Source organism: Madurella fahalii (genome assembly GCF_045866475.1).
Source record: "Madurella fahalii IFM 68171 DNA, scaffold_6, whole genome shotgun sequence".
Classification (NCBI taxonomy): Eukaryota; Fungi; Ascomycota; class Sordariomycetes; order Sordariales; genus Madurella; species Madurella fahalii.
Genome location: NW_027263976.1, coordinates 3,948,395 through 3,967,592, shown reverse-complemented (window position 1 = coordinate 3,967,592; position 19,198 = coordinate 3,948,395). Strand labels below are relative to the sequence as shown.

General features: G+C 55.5%; 8 protein-coding genes across 8 annotated transcripts; 3 read left to right on the top strand and 5 right to left on the bottom strand.

Moving 5' to 3' along the window:
* Positions 1–248: 248 nt before the first annotated feature.
* On the top strand, positions 249–659 carry MFIFM68171_11192 (uncharacterized protein; the record flags this gene model as incomplete). Its single annotated transcript, XM_071066611.1, has 1 exon — positions 249–659. The coding sequence occupies one exon, from the start codon at positions 249–251 to the stop codon at positions 657–659; it is 411 nt and encodes a 136-aa protein (XP_070922712.1).
* A 67-nt stretch (positions 660–726) lies between these two features.
* On the bottom strand, positions 727–3,837 carry MFIFM68171_11191 (uncharacterized protein; the record flags this gene model as incomplete). Its single annotated transcript, XM_071066610.1, has 9 exons — positions 727–1,009; positions 1,070–1,254; positions 1,316–1,515; positions 1,582–2,155; positions 2,226–2,284; positions 2,400–2,807; positions 2,947–3,234; positions 3,340–3,591; positions 3,645–3,837. The coding sequence occupies 9 exons, from the start codon at positions 3,835–3,837 to the stop codon at positions 727–729; spliced, it is 2,442 nt and encodes an 813-aa protein (XP_070922711.1).
* A 1,460-nt stretch (positions 3,838–5,297) lies between these two features.
* MFIFM68171_11190 (Major facilitator superfamily (MFS) profile domain-containing protein) lies at positions 5,298–7,219 on the bottom strand (the record flags this gene model as incomplete). The annotated part of the gene is made up of 6 exons (XM_071066609.1): positions 5,298–5,490; positions 5,543–5,661; positions 5,715–5,996; positions 6,059–6,312; positions 6,422–6,891; positions 7,047–7,219. 6 exons carry the CDS (start codon positions 7,217–7,219, stop codon positions 5,298–5,300), a joined length of 1,491 nt encoding a protein of 496 aa, XP_070922710.1.
* A 581-nt stretch (positions 7,220–7,800) lies between these two features.
* MFIFM68171_11189 (uncharacterized protein) lies at positions 7,801–8,580 on the bottom strand (the record flags this gene model as incomplete). The annotated part of the gene is made up of 2 exons (XM_071066608.1): positions 7,801–8,172; positions 8,224–8,580. 2 exons carry the CDS (start codon positions 8,578–8,580, stop codon positions 7,801–7,803), a joined length of 729 nt encoding a protein of 242 aa, XP_070922709.1.
* Positions 8,581–10,673: 2,093 nt separating this feature from the next.
* rrb1 (Ribosome assembly protein rrb1) lies at positions 10,674–12,167 on the bottom strand (the record flags this gene model as incomplete). Its single annotated transcript, XM_071066607.1, has 1 exon — positions 10,674–12,167. One exon carries the CDS (start codon positions 12,165–12,167, stop codon positions 10,674–10,676), a length of 1,494 nt encoding a protein of 497 aa, XP_070922708.1.
* Positions 12,168–12,895: 728 nt separating this feature from the next.
* On the top strand, positions 12,896–14,263 carry MFIFM68171_11187 (uncharacterized protein; the record flags this gene model as incomplete). The annotated part of the gene is made up of 1 exon (XM_071066606.1): positions 12,896–14,263. One exon carries the CDS (start codon positions 12,896–12,898, stop codon positions 14,261–14,263), a length of 1,368 nt encoding a protein of 455 aa, XP_070922707.1.
* Positions 14,264–14,353: 90 nt separating this feature from the next.
* On the bottom strand, positions 14,354–16,089 carry MFIFM68171_11186 (uncharacterized protein; the record flags this gene model as incomplete). Its single annotated transcript, XM_071066605.1, has 4 exons — positions 14,354–14,459; positions 14,517–14,675; positions 14,744–15,120; positions 15,178–16,089. The coding sequence occupies 4 exons, from the start codon at positions 16,087–16,089 to the stop codon at positions 14,354–14,356; spliced, it is 1,554 nt and encodes a 517-aa protein (XP_070922706.1).
* A 1,196-nt stretch (positions 16,090–17,285) lies between these two features.
* MFIFM68171_11185 (uncharacterized protein) lies at positions 17,286–18,818 on the top strand (the record flags this gene model as incomplete). Its single annotated transcript, XM_071066604.1, has 1 exon — positions 17,286–18,818. One exon carries the CDS (start codon positions 17,286–17,288, stop codon positions 18,816–18,818), a length of 1,533 nt encoding a protein of 510 aa, XP_070922705.1.
* Between the last annotated feature and the right edge of the window lie 380 nt (positions 18,819–19,198).

Here is a 19,198-nt window from a genome sequence, read left to right as displayed (position 1 = left end):
CGTGAAACAACAATTGGTAATTAGTCAAGCAACAGAGTAAAAGCACAGAGAAACATGAGAACGGAGAAGAGAATATAAGAATATGCTCCCCATGCGCCAGAACTCATGCCGAACCGCATTCACACTCCCAACCCATTACATTCGTTTCAAGTCATCATGGTCACTCATTCTCGGCGCCGACTTAAACCTTAGTCGCTCATTTGGGGCCGTCTCGTATCCTTCAGACGCGACATCCTCACAATGCAAATATGAAGCTCATTATTACCCTTCTTGGCTTCGCCGCCCTCGTCCTCGCCGTCGACCAGGTTAACAACCGCGTTGAAATCCCCCCGCCTGCCGAAACCGCCCACGATCCATGCGGTGGCATCCGCGGCGTTGCACTCAATGCTATTGCCCAGTTTGTCAAAGCTAATGACCCCTGTGGGGTGCTTCCCTCCGGTGAAGACGCAAGCAAATCCAGCCACGTTGTCGAGAAGAGAACGCCAATCCGCTACAATGGCTTTACCATTACACTCGGCAACAAGATGAAGCCCAGAGAGCTGTCCAAGGTCAAACGGCGAAGGACATGGCAATCCACCGCCGGCAACTTCATTAAGTTCAATGTTGGACTCCTCATGGTCGGTTTGGTTGGCGCGGGTGCCGGTGTTGTAGCAGTTTGAGTGCCAGGGCAGGAAGACAGAAAACAGACTCGACACTTCGAGGGCAGGGATAAGCCCGGCTCGGCTATCAAGCATCTGGATACACAATATTATCCTTGCACCACTCTTTAACCTTTTCTTCCTTGTTATTTTCCGTCAGGGGCTTAACGGCATCCTGTATTTCTTGGGGCAGCGTCTTGAAATCACCGTGGTCAAACAGATACTCGGCAGCACTCAGAATCTGCCCTTGCATCTTTTTGATTCCCTCTCCGTACATGGCAATGAACCACTCCTTGTGAGCAGCCTGATAACTGGTAAGAGTGCTGGGTTTCGGTGGTAGATTGGCGTCATTATCTTCATCCAGGCGTTTCCTACACGATCGTCAAGTCAGTTGGCTAGCTACCCATTGTGCGCCGCAGAGAAGGACCCACAAGACAGTATCAATGGCCCTGATGGATGTCTTTAAGCGCGTCTGTGTCTCTGCGTGTTCCATGTAGCGGCAAGTCATAACTAGGCGGCCCAAGGCACACGCTCCTGCTGTGGCATCATAATTGCGCTCGCCGTCAGTCGCGGCTCCAAATTTGCTATCAATCACCTTCGTATCAGGAGCGAAGACCTGCCAATGTAGTCTTAGTTTGGCTAGCTCGCGGATCAAACCACGGAGGCTTTGGACGTACGCGATACTTCAATTTATTCTCCCGCAAGGGGAAAAGTGTCATCATCTCGTCGTATGTCTGGCTGGTACCAATGCTGTTCAGCAGGCCATCGGCGTATTTGGCTTTAAAGGCTTTGGAGACGGCATCGCAATCCTTGAAATGGTCGTCGTGGAGGTGGTCGAAATAATCGCGGATCCAGCCACCCTCATACACATGCTCACCTACAGCGGCAGCCACGGTTAGTTCAGGCCTCACGATTCCGGACTGTTTTCCGAGGAGAATCTTACTATTCCACGATTCAAGAAGGTTAAGGTCGTTTTCATCCGTTGATTTTTCGACAACCCACTTGTCGGGAAGGCATTGAGTGGCGTCTGTATCACTGCAGCCCTCGATCCCCAGCTTCATGATCGGCACCAAGTTGCCCGCTGCACCCCATTCCTCGATTGTCGATGGCCCAGGATACGACTTGAGCTTGATCCGCCATTTCGAATGCTTCACGGGGTCGGAATTTCCGTCCCGGGGGTCGCACTCCATGTTGTAATAATCAAATCGTGTCTTCTTGGGTTTTTCCTCCTGCCATCTCCATGTCCTCGTATCCGAGACGATGGCATCTGTCGAGTTATCATCCTCATCGTCGTCATCATCTTCACTCTCGGGATCTACTTCGTTTTGCCACCAATCCCATGTAGCGTCGTCCGACTCGGGCACAACGAGACAAGAGCCTGCGGGGGCTTCCCCAAAGGTGAGGCAGAGAGGAGGAAGATCGACGACATCAGGGTCGGAATAGAGCAAATGACTAAAAAAGACGTCCTTTTTTGCCGTCGACCTCCTTCGAGGCCTCCAGGCCAACGACTGCGCCGACTGAGACTTCCAGCGAAGCCCCAAAAGGCTGGTCACTGTTTTCGCAAAACCCCAGCTCGTCATAGCCTACCTCAGCCTCGATCGAAAGTGGAATTTGGACGTAGACATCAGCGCTGATGCCGTCCTCGTCTACATGCCGTCCAAGCGGGTTAAAAACTGTAAAATCATTGTCTGCAAGATAAACAAGAAGAAATAACTTACCAAGAATGTCCAGACTGACTGCAACGGCGAGTTTGCCCCACACCTTTTCCCTTGACTGTGATGCCGCCCTCTGTGAGTTTTGGAGGCTGCACCTCAAAGGTAGGAATCCAGCCATGGATTTCAACCTTGTCATCGGAGAAGATATCCACCTTTGCTATCGAGTCGTCCGTAATACTTGCCGACGCGCCCGCCGTTACCGTAGCGTGACCAGCGATGGAGGTGAGCTCGTATCCCGCTAGGAGCTTCCCGTTGGGGCCAAACGTGAGGATTCCAGGAATCCTCCATCCGGACGGCAGAGGGATGGTTGTCAGCTCGAATTCTTGGCTCGCCCAGTCTTTCCCTGTGAAGTCATAGAATCCGCTCAACTTGGCCTCGAGGTTGAGAGAGGCTCCCAGGTTGTTTGGAGTAGCTGATATCATCAAGTGATCGATACCACCAAATACACTCCCCTCTAATGGCAAACATATTAGCATTTCTTTTGGATTTTCTTGTGTGCCGTGCGGGGAGTCCGGAAGATGACCCCACGAGCAAATAACCCCTGAGACATCGAAGGATACTACAAGCGGAGGTAAACGACACTGGAGACATACCAATGTGCCCGGCAAAAACAAGGCTTCCTCGAGTGCCGCATTCGGCACAGCTCACGGTGAACTTTGTACCGTCCCATGTCCGGTTGAAAAAGGTCCTCGGCCACGACGAAGCGAGGTACAGAGTGAAGACGCCGTCGCCGTTGAAATCGAACGCCCTCTTGGGGAGCCTGCGATTTATCTCACCGAAATCGATCACGTATGAGCGCGTGACCTTTCTCCATGTGGACTTCTCAGCGTGGAGACGAATGGTAAGGTTGTGCGCGTGATAACTCGCTCTGCTAACCACCCCTGCGACAAATATCATGTCAACACCTCCTTATTCAGGAATTGAGCAAGGGTAGCCAAAACAGAGCTCGACACCAAAAGGGATAGTAATAGTCTAGGCTCACTTACACGGGTGCGGGGACCAGTCCTTGCCACACTTGAAGTGGTCCGCAACCATGACGAAGGAGTGCATTGTATTAAAGTTGACCCACTCCCATTCGCGTTTGGCGGCCTGGAAGCTGATGTTGTGACGGAATTGGAGCATCATATCCTCGGTGCAGCTCACTGCTTTGAGTTCCCACGCAAACCGCGCCATGTCGATAATGCGCCTGCCCTGGCCGGTCCAGGTAACAAGGGAAACGACCTTTGAGTGGTTGGTTTCTAGGGATTCGCGTCAAAGATAGGAATGGGATAAAGGAAGCGAAGAGTCATACTCCCGCCGGTGCTCCACAACAGTTGTTCGTAGTCCCCTAGCGTAACGTTGGCGGGTTCGGTAGCATCATCTCTCCTGTGGATTGAAGTATCCCACAAATGACGAGGGACTGGCTCAAGAACAACCTCGTCCCCGGACGCATATACGTCTTGGCTAAGCCAGGTACTAAGAGCAATGAAATGAAATATCTTCATTGTGGTCGGAGCTCAAGCTAATGTGTTGTCCTAAGTCGTGTAGTATGGCTGGCAGGTTAGGTACCGGGCGCTCTCCGTAGATCATCGGAGTTGAGGGGCCTGATTACCCTTCTTATACTGCGTCCCGGACATCAAGAACACGGCCTGCTGCAATTCTCCCTGGAGTGAAGAACCCGATGGGCCCTCCATGCTCTCCCCGGAGACTTCGCTGGTGCCAATAGAGAATGCATATTTGATAAATTGCAATGTGTCTCTGGAATCTTTGAGGGGGCTGCATGGCAACCGCCGCGATTGGGCAAACCTTTCGGTCTATTCTCAGCCTAGACAAAGTGATGTCTGACTGTGAGCTCCAGGGAACTGAGGCTTGTGTTTGCAACACTTTAGCCAAGGTGAGCCGAATATCGCGGATATTATCTGCCAATTGTGACCTCTTCCACACCATGCTTCATGCCATGTAGTAAATTACCCATACTAGCCTCTGATGGAGTTGGGTGGCAGAATGTAGAGATCGATGGTACGATCCTGAAGACTTGCGGCCAGTGCTTCACACCATCATCATTGCCCTAATGTATCTTTCGTACCCGATTCGTCAACCTACTTTCAGCTCGCGGTTTCCGAACCAACCGTAACTTCTTATCAATCTCACCGGTGGAACCATCCATCGCGTCTCTGCTACCGACAGAGGGGTACTGATATTAACAGTCACACTTGGGTCAGCCCTGTAGTTAAACTCGCAGCATCCGGACGTGCATATCGTGTCACTGTAGGTCTAGATTTCACTCCCCGGGTGCACGAGGCTGTCGCTTTGCGAAAGATACAGATAGCCCTGCACTCAGGCTGAAGTCGCGATCCCAGAACCCCGGCATCCACCCTTTCCCCATAATATCCGTCCTTCATATCTTTGGGTTCCAGGCCAACGTCGGTTTCACTTCCCTACCACCATCCGGTCTTAGGCAAGCCCGCATCCACACCCCTTGCGGGACACGTACCAAGTACTCTTGTCTACTACTTAGAAGTGCTTTCACGAACGCGATGAAAGTATCCGGTAGGTGGTTGGGGTAGGCTAATGAATACTTCAACGTGTGTACCCTGAAGCCACGCTCTGAGTACAGGTCCGGGGGATTGCGTACAGAACAGGGTATGGAAACATAATACTAGGAGCGGCGAATTTGGCAACATACTTACCACAGCACCCCCCACACAAACCACCCCATTCTAAGCTATATCACGGCAATTTTAACCGAGGCAAGCAGGGGGACCCACTTGGCTCGGTGTTGCTACTGAACCGCACTCCCTGTTCTCGTATGGTCCGAGAAGGTTCCGGGATATGGGGTCATTGAGATATGTACGATGGCCTACTCAGCCACCTCGAATTATACTAGGACGAGAATCTAATAGACCCCTGTCCTACGTCCTTACGTCGCCTCGCTTGGACGATCTTTCAGAATCCGGCATGCCTCTTACAGTGTGTATCGGAACGAAGGGTGGCGATGACCCAGGCGATTCACATCTCCCTCAACAAGCCTGCCATCTCTCTCTCCTTGGTCCCTCTTCTTGTTCTCCCAGTGCAAGTATGCGCTCTGGATGCACGTCAAGATGAAGGAGATGACAAGCCCACCGAGACTAACGGCATGGCCAAGTGCGTACTTGGGACTAGGCATGGTCAGCACTCACTCCCGAGGTTTCCTGGAGCTGTCTAACATACGCATCACGCTGAAGATAAACGAAGGTCCCAATAAACGCCGAGCAATTGGCAATGGAGATTACAAGACCGACACCAACTGCTCTCACGTAGTGCGGCGCTAGGTTGTTGGAGACCCAACCCTGGAACGCACATCAGCAAGACCGAGTTGTTTTCTCGAGGGAAGGTCACTTACCATGAGCATTGGGGAAGCCTGGAAGACCCCAATCGCAATAAGGAAAGTCCCGGCATATTTGACGGGGTTGTGGTCAGAGACCAACAGCATGATGTAGCCGCATATTCCCACGATTATGCCCACCGCGATGAAACCACCGCGGTTCTTCAACTTGTCCGAGTAGTAAGCCGTAAGTATGACAGTAACGAAGCCCGCCATGTTAGGCGGTGCGGTCAAGAGCTGTGCGATGGTGGAGGTGTAGCGCATCCCGGAGATGATGGAGGGCAGGAAGAGCGAGAAGCTCTGGACAGCGGGCACTCGGGTCAGCACCTCCAGCACAGCAGAACCATGATCGCGGGACGTACGTAGAGAGAAATCAACAGAAAAAACCAGATGGCCGCGCACAGATACATCTGCGGTGCCTTGAGCGCCATCACAACCCAGCCCCAGTCAAACCTCTCGTTGTCGACATCCACCGTCGTCGACCCGCTCGCGTCTTTCTGCATCCTGCGTAGCGCCCAATCCTTCTCCTCAGCCGTCAGGAACGTGGCCCGCGCAGGCGTGTCCGGCATGAAGAAGAAGCAGAGGATGCCAAACACGACCGTGACAGTCCCCTCCACTGCAAAACACCCCACCCGTCAGCAAGTTCTCTTCATTGTGTAGTACGCGTAGTTCCATGCAGAAAAAAAAAAAAAAAAAAAAAAAAAAAAAAAAAAAAAAAAACCCACCGAAGAAAATCCACGGCCACTTCCTGTACCCGCCCGCCTCGACCGTCCCGAGCGCGGACGCGAGTAGGCCGCCAAACGCACCGCTCAGCGGCGCGGCGCAGTAAAACAGCCCGCTGCGGTACAGCATCTCGTGGCGTCGGTAGAACATGGCCAGGTAGATGATGACGCCGCCCAGGATGCCGCCCTCGAACAGGCCCAGCAGCAGGCGGCACACGACGAGGCCGGCGAAGGACCTGGTGAAGCCGGTGAAGGTGCACACGAGGCCCCAGGCGGTGATGAGCGTGGGCAGGTAGACGCCGGCGCGGACGCGCTTGAGGAGCAGGTTGCTGGGCACGTCGACGAGGATGTAGGGGATGTAGAAGACGAGGAGGGCCGTGTTGAAGTCGGTGCCGGTGGCGATGCCCAGGTCCGTGTCCAGGCCGGCGAGCTTGGCGTTGCCGATGTTGCTGCGGTCGATGAAGGAGAAGAGCCTGGGGCGGGGCGCGGGATGCCGGCGTTAGTATCTTAGCTTAAAACCTTTTTTTTTTTTTTTTTTTTTTTGGAGGGGGTGAGGGTTTGTGTTTGAGTTGAGAGCTGTGGGGTTTGATACTTGAACTTGGGCGAGCCGAAGAGGATGATTACTCACCAGATACCGAAGATCCAGGGGAGAATCCGGAGGTCGAATTTGCGGTTTACGCGCTTGTCAAGAGCGAGATCCGAGCTCGATAACTCCATCGATTCGCTGACTGTGCTACCGGGGATGTTCTTTTCGGCATCGGTCGGACCGCCGCCGCCGGCGTGGTTGAGTTTTTCGTCCATTGCTTTCTAGGAACTGTACGCCGTGGCCCGCGAGATAAGATTGTGCATGTCAAGAAGGGCCGAGACAAAACTCACGGTCTCTTATAATATAGGATAAGTAGTCCCATGGCTACAACACTATTAAAAGTGCCGATGAGGGGTAGCATTCCCACCAGGCCGTCTGCACGCGTGAGTAGCTTTGGATCCCGTTTCGATGTCAAAGGCTTGGTCAGCGTAGCATTCAGCGGGGGCTCACAGACTGTCAAAGCAGCGCCGAACTGGTTGGGACCAGTGAGAACCCGGTCCAATCCTCTAAGCCAGGGTGCTGATGTAAGTGACGAGACGGAGGTAACTTTTATATCCAGGTTCGGATACGCTTGGCCATCCCACGCATTACTCACTTGGCGAGCGTCCAATCTCACTGCACATGGCAACCCTTGACTGTTACCTCTCTCGCGCGGTACCGGTCTAGATTCCCCCGAGGATGCGGGTATCCCCAGCTGTTTTCTGTGCGGGGTTTATAGGTAGAGAGCTGTTCATTCCCTACCCTGTAGAGAATAAGCTGCAAAGCTGATACATTGCCCCATTGCTCTCGCTTCCAATCAGTCATGCAGAGTTGAAGTCGGCCCAGCAGGCTTGTCAATGTCCGCCTGCGGTGCTTTGTCGGGGAACTTCCTAAACAGGTCTGCGAGGCGGTCGATCGGTGCAGTCAGTAGGCCCATCACTGTCTCGAAGGGCGGATGCTCGCCGGCGCTGGGGTGGCTGCGAGACGGTGCGAAGCTCTTGGTTCGCTCAAAACTCTTGGCCATGGACTTGGATGCATCGGGGGAGAGCTTTTCCTCAAGAGCCGGCAGATCGTAGTCTTCCTCGTCTTTGATATGCCCCTCGAGCTTGCACCAGAGCTCAGTAATCTTGGGAACGTAGTTGGTGTCTTTGGACTTCATGTTCTGGAACTCCTTTAGGAGTTCTTTGATCTGCTAGCCATCAGTGTCCGAGCTAGCGGCTGGCCAACGAGCGCCACTCGCCTCGTGGTGGTCTTTTCGGTCCGTCTCTGCGATTTGGTGGCCAACAGAGCCCATGTGCCGTTCAAAGGCAGGATATAGCACCAACTCCTCCCCTACCGAGTGACGGGCCAGCTCCCAGGTGAACTGATTGCCATACCGCTGCCGGCGATCCTGGTCACTCGAGTTGACAACTTCATCGTAGCATTCCTCAAGCTCCCGGTGGTCGTTGATGATAGCCGCCGTAATGCTAACAGTAGGCGCTACTCCGAGACTCGGCCGCCGCGTCGAAGCCTCCGTTGCCGTCTGTAGCCGACGGGTGATTTGTGCGGGGGACGGCCGTCTCACCCACTTGCAAACTATCATGCGGACTGACTGCATTGGGTACGGTGACGATGCCAGTGCTTGACAGCAGCTTCAGTACCCAAATCTCTCGGGAACGAGAATAATTACTAGCTCTCTTGCGGCCATCGATACGACCGTTTACGTTCTATTGAGAGATTACTTAGTCGCGGTGCATGGATAGACGCCACGTCTTGGTGACGTCGATGAGATCCAACAACCCCGCTTCATCCCTAACATTGCATGTCAGGTATTGTATAGAATCCGGGCCCCATAGGATTCGCCTGCAGTCACGATACCACATCAGAGAAGTAACAAAGTAATTGTCCCGAAGGCTGGGGGGAGCTAGGAGTAGAGGAATGGTCCAGAGAGCATTCGAAGACTCTAGTTTCTTACCGGAGAAGTTTCGCGAAATAGCAAAACACCCAGACGAAGTTGAAGACGAGATGGCAACTTCATCTCATTACCATAGATACTCGTACCCTCGACTAGCGCTCTACGTTCGCTGCTATCCCCGCTACAAGCAGCCCCCCACTAATTACGATTCATGGCTGCACGGGGCCATCCAAAGTTTGCATCACCTATGCTGCAGCTGACCTCACAATGACGGAACATGGATGAGGTGCTAACCCCAATAACGCGCCATGTGGCGCGGGGTGATTGCCCGGTGAGGGGGATAAATTAGGCCGGACCGCGCTCCTAAGGGAATCTCAGAATCCCTCCTCTCACCCTCCTGAAAACAAGATTGTGATCTGCCATGGACACCTTCATACATTCGTTACTGTCCCCTTCGGTTGGAGTATTGTCAACCCCGGAATATCGCTAACCGGCCGACACCGAACGGCGGCGCTGCTATCTCTTCATCAGGCCTTGTTCCTCGGCACCGACTGACTTTTCGTAGACACCAACCGCACGCCGACCTCACTCGTGGAATCGCTAACCACCCCAGCGGTAAGGCTTTGTGTCGTTGACATAATGCAGGAAGTAACGGCGAACCGGTCCACCCACGGCCGATGGTGAGTTTGTGTGATCTTTCGAGGGGCAACGTGCATCCCAGCAAGTTCTGTTAGAAGGAGGTCTCCGGATCGACATCCTTTACCCCCACGTCTGGTTTCCGGGTTCCGACCCTCGCGAGCATCCCAACAGCGTCCCAATCCCCCTACCCTGACCCCATCAGTACCTCGCATGGCTGCATCCCTTCGCCAACACCAAACCAATCCTCCCCGTACCCTGACACCCGCCTCGCGTCGCGAGTCCTTCAAGAAACCTTGTTATTCCGTACCTATCCTGTGTTCCGCCCAAGGTATGGAACCCTGCGTGGCACAACTCGAACCTACTATTTCCCTGGCCAGGACGAGGTTTAACGCCCCAGAGAAGCCCTCGGACCAAGCTTCGCCGACGCATCACCCACTGTCTCGGCTCGCAATTTCGTCTCATCAGCCGCCTTTTTCTTTTAACCAGTCCCAAGACGAGGGCCGATTCCATTCCGCTTCGTTCCGGAACCCGAGTGCAGGTGGATGGGAAAGGCACAGATCGAGTGATCAGCAGGAGAGAGATGGTTGATGCAGGGCACAGAGGGAATTGTATGTGTGGCAGGGAGAATTCGAAGAGGTTCCTGTATGATGGGAGTGGGATGAGCAGATTCTGATCCGGTGGTGGGAGGGGATGTATAATCATGTACCTAGGTCGCTGCGAGAAGGGCCGTATCTAGAGCGGCAATGGCAAACAATGTTCTGATCCAAGGCTCTCCCAAGTTGATTCCGTGAATCGAGCCAGGCAATTTGCCGAGCAATTGGTTGTGGACCGCTGCAATGTTATCATCACGCGCAGAACGCTTCTGCGAGTTTTTGTCATTGTGTCCCTTGCTTATATTAGCATCAAGCGGATTGGCGATAATATCTCTCCAAAACCACTGCTAGGGCTTGTGCTGGTTTCCCTTCCAAATTAGCGCATCTTTAAACACCGCCACGGGGCCCAGCATGGTGTACTGGTTGAGATTGAACTTGATTTGTTCTATATCACGTCTAAACAGTACCTCCGTAAAGGCAAAAGAGGTGGCGTGGTTGACAGCGGGCTGGTGACAGTAATCGTCGCGGATAGCAACAGATCTGTGGCGCTATCATCTCGGCCGACTACACGCTGATAGTCCTGAACACGCTGAACTCCTCGCCCGTAGCCACCAGCGTCCCCGGTATCTGCGGATGCCAATGGACCTCCTTGGCCAAGTTCTGATAGTGCACAAACAACAGCTGCGGCGGCACGTCCTGCACGCCCGCCGTGTCCCGGCTCTCCTCATCATCCAGCTCGACAGCCAGATCCCACAGCGTGACCGTGTTGTCCCCGGCCGACACGGCGACAATGCTATCGTCGGTCGGGTGCCACTCGACGCTCGTGATCTGTTCCTTGTGGAAATTGAAGCTCGCGATGGGGCTCGGCCGACCGCTGCTGCTGCTCCCGCCGCCGGCTCCGGGCTTCCACTGGCGCAGGTCCCATACCGCCCAGACGCCGGCGTCGTCGCCCGACGCCAGCAGGTGCGTCGTCTGCCGCGACCACGACATGACGTTCACGTCGACGTCGCTGACCTGCATCGTGAGCGCCGGCTTGCGCGCCTTGCTGCGGACGTCCCACACGCGGATGGTGCCGTCGGACGAGGCCGACGCGAAGACGGACGCCTCCGACGGGCTCCACTGGATCTCCTCCACACTGGATGTGTGGCCCTGGAAGGGACGCGTGTCGGTAACAAAGCCGCCGCCGTCGGTGCGCGTTGTTACGTAGATGAGGCCGTCGTTGTCGCCCGTCAGGAGTTTGCCTGCTGGGTGTAGCGGGGACCAGTCGACGCCGTAGCCCTCGGACTTGTGGGCGCGTATGGTGCAGATGGGCTTATTTTGTTGGGGCGTGACGACGGTGCCGGGGGTGTCAAAGGACGTGAGGTGCGGGGTGATATCGTGGATGAAGACGTTTTTCGACTCGGTCATGGTTGCGGTGAGGGTGACGGGAGGTTTGGAGGGGTCTTGGGACGGCGTCTGGTGCGCGCGTATCCGGTTTGTGGTCGAGCTGAGTGGGATACTCCTGTGCTCGAGGATGGGGTCCGTATCTTCGTCGTCCTCTTCGTCATCGCTCGATTCTTCACCATCCCCGCCCTGCATCTTGCTCAGGCCGCTGAACTTCATGACCAGGATGGAGTTGTCGTTGGCCTTTGCGCGGTCCGCCTGCGTGCCGGCCACCGTGTACATGGTCGCAGGGTAGACGGTGCGGTTGTCGCCCAGACCGTCGCGGATGATGTCGAACGAGAGACAGGGCCACGGGGTGCTCAGGTTGTGCAGCATACGGTATGTTGTCGGGTCGGGGGTGAGGGTCTGGCCCGGGTCGAGCTTCGTCCTGCCAACGATGAAGGTGCCCGGCGCGGCGGGATCGACGTCCATTGCCTCCTCGGCTTCCCGTTCGGCGTCCGGCCTGCCGTCGACGCCGGCCTCAATGATCTCGTCCTCGCTTTCGAATTCGTCTTCGAACTCGTCTTCGAACTCGCCCATCTCATTGTTCTTGTCGTCAATGTCCATAGCTTCGGGGCGCCCACCGGCCTTGAGCGGGCCAGCGGCGTTCTCTTCCTCTGCCGTGCGCTTCGCCATCTTCTCGGTCGTCCGCTTCACGTCTGCTTCGTTTCCCGCAGGAATTCGTCTCGTCGCGGGAGGGGTTCGCGGATCTCAAATTTCCGACGCCCAAAATTTTGTGGATGTCCAACTTTTTGGTGGGGCAAGCTCTTATCACCCCGCATCAGTCGCATCAGCGGGTCCAGAAGGCCGTTGCAGGGATCTGAGATCACAAACCTTGGGCCCCGCCGCCCCCGAGAACGTCCCGGATCTGACCACGACCAATTCAAAAGCTTGTTATGACTGCATGGCAAGTGAATATATGGCTCAAGCTACAGAGAGCTCTTTCGGGATCCACACATTGGTTGCTATTCCCGGGGCCTACAACACTTAATCCTTACCGTAGTTGAATCAGAGGAGGACCGCGGCAATGGTGAAATTGTGCAACGGCAATGTTAGTGGCCAAGTCGGACCTTGTATGCTGCCAATGGGTTCAGAGCTCACTTTTTGGTGGTGGTCAGTAGGTGAGCGGATGTTGTGTTGAAGGTCCAGTGGATGTTTGCATTCGGAGACGATGTTCCGAAGGCGAGAACGGCGCTGGCTCCGAAACGCCAAGGATGCAATTTATCCGCCGATCAACATTTGCAGTGGGCGCGCGGGCCATGGTATGATGAGGCTCTGCGGGCCCTGGTGTCTCCTCACACCTCACCAGGCGCGTTCTGGCCTCATCATATTCTGTCGACTACCAATCACGGCATCACGACATCATGGGGGCTCGCCTGCTTGGCGTCTCGGGCTCCATGGCTCGGCCTCGTGGTGTCCTGCTCCTCGTTTGCTTCATCAGCCTGGCAACTCTCTGGTCGTGTCGGCTGCCCAAACTCTGTCTATACAGCGACTGTAATGCTAGTCCCACGTCCGGTCCGCCGAGGCAGCAGAGCATCGACCTCTCCAAGGCCGACTCGCCATTCATCGGCTGGCCGCTAGAACGCGTGTGCAAGGAAAGCACAACATGGACACCCGGGATCGTCTTTGTCTGCGACAACAACTCCGGCGGCATCGGAAATATCCGCAACTACATCCTTACTTGTCTGCGGTACGCCATTGAAGCAGGGGCAACAGGGCTTGTCCTCCCCCAGATTAGGACCCGGTCTGAGAAGGACCTCTCAAACATCATGCTGGAGTACCGCGGCTTTGACTACTTCTTCGACGAGAGCCACTTCCGCCAGAGTCTAGGAGCGTCGTGTCCCCGCATCACCATCTACAACTCAACCAATGACATCCCGCACGCGCCAACACCTTTCAATGCCGAGAAAATCACACCTAATAGCTTGGGCAAACGAGGGGGGTGCGACAAGCGAGAGCTCAACAAGCACACCGATCGCTTCGACAAGCAATTCCAGGCCCACATCCAGAAGACAGCCGAACAGTTCAAGTTGCCGGCACCGAGCCTCGAGCATCCTCGAATTATCCGCTTTAACTGGGGTGTCCAGTGGGATTGGCCCGTTTTCCGTGACGGTCCTGAGTTTGTCGCCACGTATGGTGGCCTGCTCAAGTTCCGGCGGGATATTCTCGACCTGGGACGCAAGGCCACCGTTTATATGCGGCAATTTGCTGCTCAACACGATAAGGCAACCGGTTCTCACTCGTTCGTGGGCATGCACCTCCGGACCGAGAGCGATGCCCTGAGCAGGTGGCCCAAGTACGATGAGCAGAGCAGCTCCTACCTGGAGAGGGCTGCTGCCATGAACTTTAAAGCCGCGTATCTCGCCACGGGCAACAAGACCGAAGCCAGGAAGCTGGAAATGGCGGCGTTGGATCAGCATGGCATTGCCGTCGTAACGAAACATCAGCTGCTAAAGGGCCATGCGCGGGAACTTGCAGCACTGGAGACACTGAGCTGGGACCAACAAGCACTCATCGACTTCATCGTCCTGTTGGAGAGTGATTACTTTCTGGGGGTCAGCCCGAGCTCGTTTAGCATGAATGTTGCGCTGAAGCGCCATATGAAAGCCGAAGGTTTGTACACGAGACCGTGGAAAATTGGAGGAGACGGTGACGGGCGGAGCTGGCTGGTCGGGAAATACGAGCAATACTGGGAGGATTGGCTCTTCATGTTTGATTCGCTGTGGCCATAGTCTAGCGCTGTAACTCTCCATTCACCAAATACTTCCCTTCCACCGCTTTATCAGCAACTCTTCAGCAAAATGGACCCCCCGCATGGGCTATCAGTGCCTTCTTTCCGGTACGATTGGAGCATAGAACCTGAAGCGATTTTCCGGGTCGTACCTTTGCTTTAGCTTCTCCAGTTTATTGAGTCTCCACTGCTCGTACCTGTTTGTTCGGTCAGAAAACGTGGTAGAAGCGTGGTAGATTTCTAGTTCCACTTACCCGTACACCGCCTGTATGCTCTCGTCACCATATGCATAATTCACATACGCCCTCCTCTTTCGATCCCCTGATGCAGCAGCCTCCATTGCTTTGCTCCAATGTTTAGCTTCGGCATCAAGCGTCTCATTGTTGATTGACTCGTAAAAGATAACCGGGCCGCTGACGGCCGAGTTAGCTTCATCTGCCTCATAGCATTGTCCGACCGCCCGGGGAATTTGCGAACTTACAACAATAGGTTTTGATTACGAAGAGCGAAGGCTGTGCTCTCGGCGGGGACCGCCTGCACAGCCTGCACAGAGTATCCCTCGAGTAAGCACTGCGAGCTGGCGAACGCCTCGTTGGACGCCAGCATGTCGCTGAAGACGTCGTACCACTTGCGGACGTTACGGACGTGGTATTTGTCCGTATCGACTGCCCGGACGACGGCGGTACCCTTTGGTGCGCAGATAGGACCGCCGATCGCGAGGCCCATCGCTTCCATCACCCTAGGGTACTCGGTGACGGCAACGTCTGATTTAAGCGGCCCGAGGGCGCAGATCGGCTTCGTGTACTCTTCGGCTTCCTCCAACGGGCCATTGTAAAGGATCAAGACCGTGATAACCGGCTGTGGACGGGATCAGCGCCCTCTCTTCTCACCCCTTTTCAACGCGTCTTCACTCACCTTGTCCGCATCGACCGTCTTATCCATCACCCACAACGACCAAGCCACCACATGCGGCGGCTGCTCCAACATCATCCGATTCGCCAGCTCATAATACTCCTCCAACTTATCCCCACCAAAAACAAACGTCTCAATCACCCAGTCCCTGCGGCCGTCGGGGATGTCGTAGACGCGGTACCGCATCTCGCTCACCACGCCGAAATTATGGCCCGCGCCCCGCAGCGCCCAGAACAAATCCGCCCTCTCCCGCTCCGAGGCCTCCACCACCTCCCCATCCCCCAGCACCACCCTCACGCTCACCAACTGGTCCGCCAGCAGCCCGTACTGGCCCTGCAGGAGGCCGTGGCCGCCGCCGAGCATCGGCCCCGCGACCGACACGCACCCGCACGAGCCGGTGGTGGTCTGCTTGCCGCGCGCCCACAGCTGCTCCGCCACGCGCTGACCGAGCGAGCCGCCGCCGAGGAGGGCCGTGCGGCCGTCGGGGGCCAGCTCGAAGCGGGTGAGGTTGGCCAGGTGGATGAGCAGGCCGCCGTCGAGGCCCGCCAGCCAGGCGTTGGTGCCGTGGCCGCCGGCCGTGGCGAGGAAGGGGAGGGCGTGGGCGTTGGCGAAGCGGATGATCTGGGCGATGTCGGACTCGGCGGCGGGGAGGACGATGGCCGCTGGCCGCGGGGCGTTGAGCAGCGATGTGGACCATCGCTCGCCGAGCAGCGCGGAGAAGCCCGGGGACGACGGGACGAGGATCACGGCGGAGAGGGAGAGGAGCGGGCTGAGGGCGGACACGATGTCCGGCGGGTGGGGTTTCGCGGTCGGATGAGCGGCGAAGAGGGTGATGGCGACGAGGATGGTGAAGAGGTTGAGGAGAGTGAAGGTGAGGGCCTTCGGCCGGGTGACAAGGCGCGTTGGGAAATCCATCTTGGGCGCTGGGACTAGTACCTAGGCTGCCGGGCTGTCGACAGTCACTGGTGCGGAGGCCGGCTCAGGATCTAGGTAAATGCTAGGCACCTAAATTAATCAACACTGATATCCGAGCGGTGAGATCGTAATCTGGCGGTACGCGACGCGTACTCTGTATATGCATCGCGGCGAAATATATGGTCAATAATAAGCGTCATTGTACTCATTGAACCGCCGATCACGGTGGTGGATTACTAGATTAGTGAGACTTTCCGGGTCCCGGTGTGGTGGCTTGAATAGTTCCAACACCACCAGTCGCATGCAGATGCGTATTCGCAGTGCGCGTTGCCGACTTTGCCGTAAGCGTGTTACTGTCGGGGTGGGCGTATAACGTATTCGAGTATACGCTCTCGCCGAGCAACTACCTACTACCTAGGTCCATAATGGTTGAGTTGATTACCTAAGGAAAGCGGCGGCGATAGAAGCACTCGGCGCGTCAAAACAAAAAAAAAAAACCTGTATTCTGCAAAACCCTCAGTATCAAAAAGCTAGCGATAGAAAAGAACGAGAGCAGCACCTAACTACGGGAAGTGAATAACGGAGGAAAAACGAGTGGTCGAGGCCTGATGGGAACCGCATGTAACAAATATTAAACAAAGACCGGGGACGGTACATTGCACCGGCAGGTGACATGACGGCGCCGTCCGTATTAAGGAGTGGTCATGATTCCAAGCCGCTGCAGAAATGAATACATCCCACTAGTCGAGAGGGAGGAGAGGGGGGGGGAGAGGGGGTACTGAAAAACTGAGCCAATGGCGAAACATGTAAGAATCATTGCCCCCCGCACTCCCGTAGATGATAACCACATATTAGCTAGCCAACCCGTAAAGTGCGGCCTGAAAACGACCAAATTCAGAGCCTACCCGGTCAGTGGCTGCCGTGGTCGGTAGAGAATAAACATGATGAGAGGTGGCGGACGCCCAGCCTACCAACTTGGGCAAACATATCACGCCAGCGTTACCTAACACCATGCATGTAACCATACCGATCCGCCCCGCCGCTTGCCAACCCGTCTAGTCTATGAGAGATGCCACGATATAGGCCCCGGCATTTATATCCCTAGAGGACGTGGCGTCATCCTTCTGTTTCGTTGCCCTACCAGTTTCCTTACGGTCCGGGATTCAACACGTTGTCAACTTTAGACGGCATTTTCAATGGCACTGGCAGTACCCCCTCTCAACTTCACCACGCTGGCGCTAGCTGTGGTCGGCTATGTGGTATTCCGCGTCCTCCACCAGATTATCCACTACCGCTTCTTCCATCCCCTGGCGCAGTTTCCCGGCCCGTTTTGGGGGAGCGTGACACGCATATGGATCGCGTACCACGATGCCAGGGGCGCCGAGTCGGAAGCCTGTGATGCGCAATTCAAGAAACATGGCTGCTCGGCCATCCGCGTCACGCCTACCATGATTCTCGTGAATGATGCGAGGAAAGTGCCCCTCCTCTACCACCGCTTCGTCGACAAATCAAGGCACTACATCACAGGGTCTGCCGGCCCGGTCGAGAGCATTTTCAACATGCTGGACCACCACACGCACGCCCAGCACCGCAAGCTTGCCGCCCCGCCCTACAGCTTCACCAACGTCAAGAAGATGGAGCCGCTAATTGACATGCGGGTCCAGTACTGGCTCTCCCGGGTAGACGTCCTCTTCGCGTCGACCAAGACTCCCTTTGACTTCTCTCCCTGGGCCACCTACATGGCCTACGACGTCGTCTCCGAGGTGGGGTTTGGCGAGTGTTTCGGCTTTGTCGAGCAGGGGCGCGACGTCGACGGTCTGATTAGGGGCATGCACGACGGCATGCTGCCGTTCGGCCTCATGGCGCGTCTGCACCCCCTGACCACCTGGCTCAAGAGCACATGGCTCAAGAAGTACTTTGTCATTACGCCCCAGCACAAGGGAGGATTCGGGAATCTGCTCCGGGTCCGCGACAAGCTGGTTGCGAGGCGGCTGAGGGATATTGAGGAAGGGAAAAAGCCCAGGGTGGACCTCCTGCAGACCTTCATCGACGCCCGCGACGATGACGGCAAGCCCCTCGACGTGGAGTACATCAAGGCCGAGATCATGCTCGTCCTCCTCGCGGGCGCCGACACCACGGGCACGACGTTCCAGGCGCTGCTCCAGTTCGTCTTGAGTCACCCGCCCGCCTACCAGAAGCTGCTCGCCGAGATCGACGCCGCCATAGAGGCCAGGAAGCTCTCGCAGCCTGTGCCGCAGTACGAAGAGGTGGTCGAGAACTGCCCGTACTACATAGCGTGCATCCGCGAGACCCTGCGTCTGGTCCCGCCCACGGCGTGCATCCTTCCCCGGCTGGTTTCGAAAGGTGGCATCGAGATCGACGGCAAGTACATCCCCGAAGGTATGGAGGTGGCGGCGAATCCGCATCTGGTACATCGCGACAAGAGTTTCTACGGCGAGGATGCCGGCGAGTTTAGACCTGAAAGGTGGCTGGAGAGCGAGGAACAGACGCGCCGGTATCTCAAATACAGCATGACGTTTGGCTATGGGAGCAGGGTCTGCTTAGGGGTGCATATAGCGCACATGGAGCTATACAAAGCGCCGTTGATGTTTCTCAGGACTTTCAAGGTGACCCCGCGGGATGCTGAGAAACCAGCGAGATATCGGGTTGCTGGGGGGCTGGCGTTCTTTGAGAATTTCTGGCTCACTCTCGAGCGGCGGAGGGACTAATTAATCACATACACTGCAGCAGGTAGGTAAGGGATTTAGGGATTTATCATATCCTATGCGGCTACGTTACATGGTGCAGGCTGCTGGAGGATCTACTAAGTAACGCACATATAATTACACGCGGTATTCTCAAGGTCGAAATGGAAAAATTGTCTACTGTCTATCTCTAGCTAACGTTACATTGATTATTACCATATTATATTCCTCAAGACCACGAAGGCCTCAGTCAAACTCTATCCAGTCTGTGTCCCAATTAGTAGTAACCATGCGGAATAACCGCCTCGCAAACTCTTCCAGAATATGTACGCAAATATTCCCAAACTTGCCAGAACGTCATCCCAATCCCAAAGCAGGCCAACAGGTTTCTCCATCCCAGCCAG